The sequence below is a fragment of the Alosa sapidissima genome, chromosome 15, assembly GCF_018492685.1.
Source record: "Alosa sapidissima isolate fAloSap1 chromosome 15, fAloSap1.pri, whole genome shotgun sequence".
Lineage (NCBI taxonomy): Eukaryota > Metazoa > Chordata > Actinopteri > Clupeiformes > Clupeidae > Alosa > Alosa sapidissima.
In genome coordinates this window covers 31404006-31414964 of record NC_055971.1, presented here as the reverse complement: position 1 = coordinate 31414964, position 10959 = coordinate 31404006, and the positions used below count along the sequence as shown (strand labels likewise).

Here is a 10959-nt window from a genome sequence, read left to right as displayed (position 1 = left end):
GTGTGTGTTCCCTGTACATTGGCTGCAGGAGAGGCAGCAATAACGTGAGTCAGAGGCTGCACATATAGAACACACACAAGAGACAGAGGGAAAGTAAAAAGCAGGGGAGTGTGGAGAGAGAGAGAGAGAGAGAGAGAGATGAAGAGAGAGAGGAAGAGAAAGAGGTGCGAAAGCAGCAGAGACACCAGGATAATTGGATGAGTATAATGTGTGAGAGACATTACCATGGTTGTTTTCACGGCATCAGCTCCCACGACATGAGAGGTGGATGAAGAGAGAAATAGAGAGAGAGAGAAAGAGTGAGAGAGAGAGAGAAAGAGTGAGAGAGAGAAAGAGAGAGAGAAAGAGAAAGAGAGAGAGAGAGAGAGAGAGAGAGAGAGAGAGAGAGAGAGAGAGATTGGGTGAAAGTGCTTGTTTGGAGAGATGGGGGAAGATCCATTATGAGTCCCATCAGCAGCCCCACCGTCGCACGGATAATTACGGCAAACTACATCCATAAATCAGCATTTCCTCCCAGGCCACTGCCTCTGGGAACTGGGAACGGCGCCTCAACAGCAGAGAGAGAAAGAGAGATGAGAAAGGAGACAGAGAGAGAGAGAGGGAGAGGGAGAGAGAGGGAGAGAGAGACCGAAAGAGAAAGATGAAGGCCAGGAACCTTAAAGGACTGGAGCCGTTTATGATGTTTTCAGGGCGAGTGGACACGAGACGTTTAATGGCCAGTCGTTAGCTTGGCGGGCTGTGGCGGCGGCAGCGCGACAGCCACACTGTTAGCCTGGCAAGCAGGCGGCGTCTTTCTGCTGGGCCGACTCACAGGGGTGGGCAGTCCCTTCGGGCTTAGTGGAGGACACTGACCAAGAGACCCGGTCAAGACAACCCTACAGGTCCCTCTTGCCTCCAGTGTCAGCCAGGGCTGTGTACATGCGCAGAGCAGAGCAGAGCAGAGAGAGAGGGGCAGGGAGACACACAGCTCCACGCATCTTTCCATCCTCATCAAATATCAACTTCACCCAATCACTAGCTTTTGCTTTCTTCTTTCTCTTCTATTAGTTGGTGCTGTCAGTGCTGCTGTAACACATCGGCAATCCCTAGATGATCAGGAGTAAGAGAGGACTCAGACTCAGAGAGGAAAACCAGAACCAGAGAGGAAAAACAGAGCTAACTCTAAAACATGTCCCGAACAGCATGTCAGATAATGCCTTCTCATGCGCGGATGCCAATCGCTCTATCAGTGCTTCTTTTCCACTCCTTTGTCATTCATTTGGAGACTGAATTTCCACTAATGTGTCAAGCTAAATGTAGCGATTGGCTCCTCTCCTGGCTACTTCCTGTGTGAGGAACGTGTTCGGAGGGAGAGAGAGAACATGACATCACAGCTTAACTCATCCTCATCTCTCTCTCTCTCTCTCTCTCTCTCTCTCTCTCCTCTCTCCTCTCTCTCTCTCTCTCTCTCTCTCTCTCTCTCTCTCTCTCTCTCTCTCTCTCCTCTCTCTCTCTCTCTCTCTCTCTCTCTCTCTCTCTCTCTCTCTCTACTGAACTGACACCCCCCCCCCCCCACCCACCACTCACGCCTCCTGTCGATCCTGCCATGAAAGTGTTCTTTCACAGTAGAACTCCGGTCCATGAGCTTCTCGCTGACCACAGCGGAGAGTGAGACACTGCTCAACGCATCAGCCTAATGGTTCCTACCTGCAGCTAAAATGGCGTACAAAGACCCACACAGTCCATGTTGCTATGTTCTGACCCATGTTGCTATGTTCTGACCCACACAGTCCGTGTTGCTATGTTAGCTGGAAGCCTGTGGTACAGGTGATAACTCTTTAAGCCATGTTGCTGTGCGATGTTCCGGAGTACTGTTGTTCTGGAACGCTGCCATCCATACTGAGCAGCACTTGCTTTTCTGGAGAACTTCAGAAGCCATCCATACTGAGCAACACTTGCTTTTCTGGAGAACTTCAGAAGCATCAGTCAGCAAACAGTCAGTCATGATCAACCAATCCGAAGAGATGAAAGTGGTTATGTGTTTGGCCAGTAACATTGCTCAAAAACGTTGCCCCAGCCCGATGCGCAACGGAAGCGTTCTGTTCAGGGAGCGTGCGGTGCAGCTTCCATTCTAATCTACACAACTGGCTACGCCACATGCAAGAGTTGCGTACACATTCAAAACCAATCAGAGCAGTCTACTAAAACTCTGGAAAACCAATCAGAGCAGTCTACTAAAACTCTGGAAAACCAATCAGAGCAGTCTACTAAAACTCTGGAAAAAGAACACTTCAGTTCCCTGCCCACTGTAGTACGGCTGGAAGCAATTCTGACTTGATCATCAGCAGTGTTGTTCAATATAGCTGGACCAGTCACCAAAGACCAAAGGGGCATTTCAATAGTGTTATTCTATATAGCTGGACCAGTCCCCAAAGACCAAAGGGGCATTTCAATAGTGTTATTCTATATAGCTGGACCAGTCCCCAAAGACCAAAGGGGCATTTCAATAGTGTTATTCTATATAGCTGGACCAGTCCCCAAAGACCAAAGGGGCATTTCAATAGTGTTATTCTATATAGCTGGACCAGTCCCCAAAGACCACAGGGGCATTTGCTTGGAGTAGGACTCTGTATCAGCTGGGTGGCTCCCATGCTGGGGTTATTGGCTCTGGGTTGCTAAGGAACTACCCAGCTTTGTCTTCCTCTTGGTGTGTTTAATAAAACCCCAGGATAATAACACACACATCTATATGAGGCCTACTGGCTGGAATTGTTTTAAAAAAATAAAAAATACCAGAGGTTGCCCAGGAGAAACCTGGAATGCAATTAACCAGCAGATACGACCCTGTAGCTCGTCCTACGCAGTGTCCGGCACGGAGCCAAGAGCTGAGCCCACTGATCTACGCTGGGAAAATCACCCCTCAGGACACTCGAGAAACACCAAGAGTATACAGACAACCCCCCAAAAACAAACAGACTACCCCTATAAACTGGAAATGCACTCACACACACACACACACACACACACACACACACTCACAAGAGGCAGATAGATACACACACACACACACACAGGAGGCAGATAGATACACACACACACATACAAATACACACACACACTCACAGGAGGCAGATAGATACACACACACACACACACACAAATATACACACACAGGAGGCAAATAGATACACACACACACACACAGCCCTAAAACTTTGGGACTACAAGGATATTGACGCTGCAGAAGATGTGACAGCCAGCAATGCCAAGCAGGCATGGATTATGGCTGACCCAGTGTACAGTTCCATCCAAAACATTTTAATAGGGTTGTCCTTTCATTTATTCTCTCTCTCTCTATACAGAGTCTTACACAGTCTCTCATCACCCTCTCACACACTTCCTCTTTGTCTCTGTTTCTCTCTCTCTCTCTCTCTCTCTAAAAACCTCATGGCAGCCAAAGTGTGATCGATGCACACATCCCACTGAAATGTCACCCAAAGGTCACTAGCTCTCATCCTTCCTGACAAGTGAACATGTCCGAGTTCAAGCCGTGCTCCAGTCGAGGGGGCTGCTTGAGCCGCGCCTGTGATGTTTTCAAAGGAGCTGAGCGCCAGGTGTTCCACAACGCAACTCTATTTCTGTGGAGCAGGAAGTGAGCTCAAATGAAGCCTTTGCACTTGCTGCAGGGAGAAAGGGCCTTGTGGTAAGTGACGAGCCTTGCAAGTGGACCCCTGCGGCTCTTAAAGACTCGTTTGAATAGAAATGATTGCCAAACGTAAGCTTAGTCAACACTTGTGAGGAGTACGTTCACACACCTTCACCACAGGATGCTGAACTTGATGTCATGGCAACCAGCAGGTAGTGGTGTTCAGTGCGTAAACATCCCTCCCGCACCTTAACAGTAGCGGCCCCAGGCCCAGTCGGACGGTAACTTCATGAGGCCGAGCTGATTACTGTGATCTTCAAAAGGGCTTGATACTGCTGAGTGTATAAGGTCTTTAGCTCACCCTCCAGCAGCCCCTCCTCTCCCCTCCCCCCAGCACTGGTAATAACGTGGCAACAACCATGATGATCTGGCGTGCAGGTATGACATGCGTATGACATGGGTGCAAACTACGGCAGATTTTAGATGAGCAACTGCGACATGTTTTAATTAAGTAGCAACGGATATCCCCCCTAAAATGGTCATCAGGCCAAGTTGGGTCACCCCCCCCCCACCCCCACAACAAGGTGCTGTGAGTTTGAGCCCTGGGCACTGCAGGGCTGAACTGCAAAGCAAGCCGAGGCTGGTTACATTCGGACATACTTTAAGCAGTCCTAAGCCATCCTTTCCCCCAGCAAAGTTAGATGAAGGCCATCTCACTTAGAAGATGTTCGCATGACAAAAGTCTAGTCAGTAACCTAGACCAACTGTACTCACTAATCAGGATATATCCAGCCATCCACATCAGCCATGTGGTATCTTGAATTGAAACCTTACACTGAGAACAGAAGGCAGGCCTGAAAATTGAAGTGAGAAATGCTGATCCTGCTTCCAACCTCTCTACAGCCGGGCTCTACAGTAAACACTTTCTCATCTAGTGACCACCTATGATCTCTATACAGTAAACACGTATCATCTCTATAGTAACCACCTTATCATCTCTATACAGTGAACACTCTACCATCTCTATAGTAACCACCTTACCATCTCTATACAGTGATCACTCCACCATCTCTATACAGTGAACACTCTACCATCTCTATAGTAACCACCTTACCATCTCTATACAGTGATCACTCCACCATCTCTATACAGTAAACACCTTATCATCTCTATAGTAACCACCTTACCATCTCTATACAGTGATCACTCCACCATCTCTATACAGTGAACACTCTACCATCTCTATAGTAACCACCTTACCATCTCTATACAGTGATCACTCCACCATCTCTATACAGTGAACACTCTACCATCTCTATAGTAACCACCTTACCATCTCTATACAGTGATCACTCCACCATCTCTATACAGTGATCACTCCACCATCTCTATAGGCTATACAGTAATCACTTCATCATTATTACAATGGCCTGGCTGGCCTGCTTACTAGGGCAGAGAGAGAGAGCAAGTTCTCGGAATGAGTTGGGCTCGACAGTATCGGACACGGAGAGAGAGAAGGAGAGAGAGAGTGAGAAAGAGAGTGAGGGAGAGAGAGAGAAAGAGAGAGGGTGGGAGGGAAGAGAGGAGACAGATTGCCTAATTAGACTCACTTTTAATATCCTGCCTACTATGCATCAGCGTACTTAGCGAAAGATAAAGAGCTTTTCATACTAGTCATTCAGCTAAGTATGCATACGTGTGTGTGTGTGTGTGTGTTTGTGTGTGTAGAATTGAGTCCATGCCTGTTTAGCATTGCTGGCAGTCACATCTTCTGCAGATGCAATATTCTAGTAGTCACAAAATTTTACGGCTGTGTATGTGTGTGTGTGTGTGTGTGTGTGTGTGTGTGTGTGTGTGTGTGTGTGTGTGTGTGTATATGTGTGTCTGTGTCTATGTGTGTAGGTGTGACTAAGCATTCCATAAAATACTGGTCTGACAAGCCTGTTCAGAAACACTAACAGTCACTGTCGAGCCTGTGGGATCCTGCAGCTATCTCTACGTAAACACTCGCTCTGGGCCTGCCTGAAGGAGATGGGACTGGGGCTCAATACAGCAACACAGCACGTTGCTCTGGGCCTGAAGGAGATGGGATTGGGGCTCAACACAGCACGCTGGTCTGGGTCTGAAGGAGATGGGACTGGGGCTCAACACAGCACGTTGGTCTGGGTCTGAAGGAGATGGGACTGGGGCTCAACACAGCACGCTGGTCTTCCTCCTTATTTCTACACTCTTGGAGTGGCCTTTCATCTTGGCCTCAGTGGCCTTTCTTCAGCCTTCTTGACTATGCTTTGCTGCACTCATCTTACGGTTTGTCCTTTTGCCAAAGCCGGGCCAAGTTCTCTGAAAATATCTTCAAAGACTTTTTATGAGACTGAAATACACCTAAAACGGACCAACATGCCTGTTTTTATATGCACTGCAGTACCCCAGGGGCCTAGACCGAGGGGGGAAGTACCACGGCATTCATGTCAGTGTCCTCAGAATACCAAAATGGATGGAAGTCAACCTGAGTATGGTGGCCAAGTGTCCAATCTGAGTATGGTGGCTAAGTGTCCAATCTGAGTATGGTGGCTAATCATCCAATCTGAGTATGGTAACTAAGCGTCCAATCTGAGTATGGTGGCTAAGCGTCCAATCTGAGTAAGCGTCCAATCTGAGTATGGTGGCTAAGCGTCCAATCTGAGTATGGTGGCTAATCATCCAATCTGAGTATGGTAACTAAGCGTCCAATCTGAGTATGGTGGCTAAGCGTCCAATCTGAGTAAGCGTCCAATCTGAGTATGGTGGCTAAGCGTCCAATCTGAGTATGGTGGCTAAGCGTCCAATCCGAGTATGGTGGCTAAGCGTCCAATCCAAAGCTAGACGTAAGTGTCCAGTTTAGAGTAAAAGTAGGGGATGTGTGCACATCAAACTGCAGTTAGCACCAGGCGTTGGGGCTCAATGTGAATATAAACCAGGAAAAGGATGAATAGCAACACAATGCACTTTTGCCCCCTGAGAAATATAACGAATGTTTCAACCCCTATAGGTCTTCGTCTGGCCAAAGCAGATATTCTCACTTTCCTAAGCGTCCAATTCCATATCTCCAGTGATTGACCCCATCAGAAATCGTCAACACAGGGCAGACGCTCTCACAGGGCAGGGCAGACGCTCTCACAGGGCAGACACTCTCACAGACGCTCTCACAGACGCTCTCACAGGGCAGACGCTCTCACAGGGCAGACGCTCTCACAGACGCTCTCACAGACGCTCTGACAGGGCAGACGCTCTCACAGGGCAGACGCTCTCACAGGGCAGACGCTCTCACAGACGCTCTGACAGGGCAGACGCTCTCACAGGCACTCTCACAGGGCAGACGCTCTCACAGGGCAGGCGCTCTCACAGGCGCTCTCACAGGGCAGACGCTCTCACAGGGCCTCATCTACAGCCAGTGTTGGGAAGGTTACTTTTAAAATGGATTCCACTACAGATTACAGAATACGTGCCCAAAAAAGTATTTTGTAACATACTCTGATAGATTACTCAAAGAGAGTAATGCATTTTGAATACTTTAGATTGCATCAGCATTGTATTATATTTTGTTAGCAGTGGATGAGACATTTATGTGAGGTCATGTGAAGTTGTAAGACCCATAGTGTCAACAACAACCCAAAACCTGCTTTACAGTGAGGGTGGATTGATAAATAAATAAATGTATGTGCTACGAAACATTTAATGTCATTGTGTCAAAGACAGAACAGAAATGCTTTGTTTGTTATTTTACATTCTAAGTTCTCTGGGAGCCACCTGAGGGATAGACACATAGGCTACATGGTGTGGTCGAAAAACAGATTTGAATTGGAGTTTGAAAAGCCATGTCCTATGTGTTATCATTTAAAATGTAATCCCTTAAATTGATCAGTGTAACTGCATTCTGAATACCACCCATTTAAATTGTAACTGTATTCGAATACAGTTTCCCATATGTTCTATTTTAAATATGTAATCCGGAATACTCAGTTACTTCCAAACACTGTTCACAGCCAACACAGCAGCCTGATTCCACACTGCATTATACAACAGTGAAGGCTTGATGGGGGCTTTTTGCTAACATGGGTACCATGTTCTGGTACAAGCACAGCTAGGGGTGGTGTGTGTGTGTGAGTGTGGGTGAGTGTGTGTTCTCTGTTCTGCGTCCCAGGTTCCATCTCTTGGCCTCGCTGCCAGAGCTCCTGCCAGCTGAGAAACACACACACACACGCCGCACGGCGCCGGTGCCCAAACAAGGCAATTAATTTCAGCCATTTGGGAGGAAATAGGCCCTGAGGTGAACACTGAGAAGTGAAAGCACTCAGAACAACTGCATAGCAACTGCATTATTGCACTGTCCAAGCATTGTGTAATGTAATGCACCAACAACCAAGGGGCCATTCTGAACTGGACCAGAGGCAGGATGGACTTCAGGACAGAGGGGAGAGGAACCACGTCCTGCTCATTATAAATAACACACACACACACACACACACACCACAGCATGCCTACTACTGATACACACACACACACAGACCACAGCATGTCTTACTACTGATACACACACACACACACACACACACACACACACACACCACAGCATGTCTTGCTACTGATGGCCCAAAGCACCTCTTCAGCACAATAGCTAGAGGGTATACTGGGTATAGAGGCAGCCAACCTCCTGTGACTGTGTGGACCATCTGGAAATATGAGCAGCAGCATACAGCAAAGATATGCATGATTAGACTAATGTTTAGATATTATTGCAATAGCATTCAACAAAGATATGCATGTTTAAATTAATGTTTAGATATTATTGCAACAACATTCAACAAAGATATGCATGTTTAAGACTATTTTAATGTTTAGATTTGCTTATCCCAGTGGGAGGATGCTTTAGTTGTACTGTCTGCTTTATGTTCTTTTCTCCCAAAATAGTATGGCAGCACTCAAGAACTCCACAGAGATTTCACTGCACCCCCCCCCACACACACACACACACTATACAAATACCGCAATCCCCATTTCTCCCCCGTCATTCCCATGTCCAGGATATTTTCTTACTTGTAGAAACCAGTAAAGGAAGGGAAACAGGCGACACACCTCCAGCCTCAAACTCGGAAAATAAAACCTCTGCCAGGTAAACAAGGATTTTCCCCTCCCTGGTCGGGCTCAAAGACAGCACTCTGTGCCTCCCATGTGCCTCAGAGAGAAGCTGTCTGGCAGTTCACCTTTTGGCCACGTTAGTCCTGTAGCACAGATGAGCTACTGATAACAACCCGATGCCTTGATAGCGGCAAGCCTGGGCCGTGAGCTGGCCAGGGTCACCCGGGGTCAGCCCCAGCTGCAGTCACTGGCTGCTTGTATACTTTCCCAAAACAGTCTGTTTTGCAATCAAACAAACATTTAAATAAATCTAAATGTGCTCCTTTCCATTGTCTATCAATGTCATGACGTGAATTCCACAATAGAGATTTAAGGGTCCAGACAGCAAACATTCTTTCCTTCAGAACAAAGCATTTCTATATAAGGCCATACTCTTTTATGTGGTAGGACCCCGTTATCCAGCAGGAAAAAAAGCTAAATGCATCCATGCAATATACTGTATACAAAGACCTAAGCGCACATGTGGACCAGGGAGACTGGGGGAGAGAGGGGACAGCAGAGGAGAGAAACTAGTCACATATAAAGGAGGTTTAGGTGAAGAGCTGGATGGATGACAATAGAAACAGGAAGAGATAACTGTATTCATGATTAAAATAGTGTGAAACAGGTAGGTTTTAAAGCCAAGACTGCTGTGAAGTGTGGCAGCTGATGGCAACAACTGCAACACAAATGCGCAAAATATGTGATCAAAGAGAACCCAAGAGCCTTGAAATGGACATGGCAAGCATGAGGAGAGACGGGGGACGTGCCTTTCACTTTAAACAGAGTTAAACTATAATTCGTTATAAGTCCCTCAGATATTGTTAGGAGACTGTCTTGATTTGAAAGCCTGTCCTGGGCACACGAACAGGCCGGGACCAGTTATAATCCCATTATGCAGAGCCTAGACTATCCCTCGTCACAATAATCGGGTTAAAAACTTATCTACTGCATGCTTGATCTGATCTTGTTATGTTTGTCGCTGAAGGAAAAAAATCTTGGTCTAGCCTAACGCACGGAAGTCGGCAACTTGAATGCAGGTGTCAAGATTGACACAGTGAGGCTATACGCAATTACAGTAACATTTTAATTAAATAGGCGCTCACACTTACTTCACCACCATGGCCATCGAAAATCCCAAATATGGATGGGTGACTCTTGTTCACAACATCGGTCAGGACATTGAAGCGGTCTTCCATGTGGTCCCGGCGGCCTTGTATGGAGTAAACCGCTACATTGTTGCTCTTGAAATCCCAGGTCTTGGCTAACTCCGCGTCCAGGACGTCCAGACCGCCGAATTTTTCATTTTGCATAATCTCCGCCACTTTTCCCTTAACCATTTTAACGGCATCGCGGCTTGACTTGACGATGGTTTTTACCTCGTCGGTGTGAAAGAAATAACTCCACAACGCCAGACTAATGCATAAAAGAAACAAGGTCTCTGGTCTAAGCAAGAAATAACGCATGATCCGACCCAATAGAGAGAGCAGTGTCATCGTATCTCCTATCATTTATACGAGCAAGAAATCACAGCAGGTTGCCGAACAAGTCATTCCATCATTGCAGTAAGCGTGAAACCTGTAGACTGCTGAAAATGCGAGTAGGCTATAGTCTTTTCTTTTCCTGCTCGATAAAGTCAGTGCGGTTAGCACACACACGGCGCACGCAGAGATATCAAACAGCGATTCCTCTCAGAGCTGCTCACATGTATCGCCTCCAAGGCTTCGAAAAGACTGCAGAGATGAGCGCAGCTATAGGCTACAAGGCATGCCGCCCCACCGTGAGGAATCGGAGCTCTCTTTGGCTCTGTTGTCTCTCAATGAACCGTGCAAGCGCGCTCAGAGCTCGTACACCGTTCCATAATAGCTTGAGATGTCAGGAAATACCGCTATGGGGGAGTTGTTTCCCAACCGTCACAGATGTCACCTGACAGCTGGAAAGGCGCACTAGCACCTCCGCAATACTTGATGGCTTGCTGTTACACCGTGAGCGCGGTTGGCTACGCTATACTGTTTCGAGACGCTGCCTGTTCGAACCTTAAATTTGGAGATTGCACCATGAATGCTAGTGTGTTCAACAACTCTTTCACTTCACATGTCGCCCACATGTTCAATTGCAACAATCAGCTGCAGTAAAGAGCTTAACCTAGCAATACAATACTAACATTATTTAACCTATTG

The 10959-nt window shown here is 47.0% G+C and overlaps 1 protein-coding gene across 1 annotated transcript in view; it reads right to left on the bottom strand.

Moving 5' to 3' along the window:
- Window positions 1-10751, bottom strand: part of ppm1lb (protein phosphatase, Mg2+/Mn2+ dependent, 1Lb) — a 65225-nt gene extending 54474 nt beyond the window's left edge. The window contains exon 1 of the mRNA XM_042064777.1: window positions 9892-10751. Coding sequence (XP_041920711.1) covers window positions 9892-10290 — 399 coding nt within the window. The 5' untranslated portion in view covers window positions 10291-10751. The remainder of the gene's footprint in view (window positions 1-9891) is intronic.
- Between the last annotated feature and the right edge of the window lie 208 nt (window positions 10752-10959).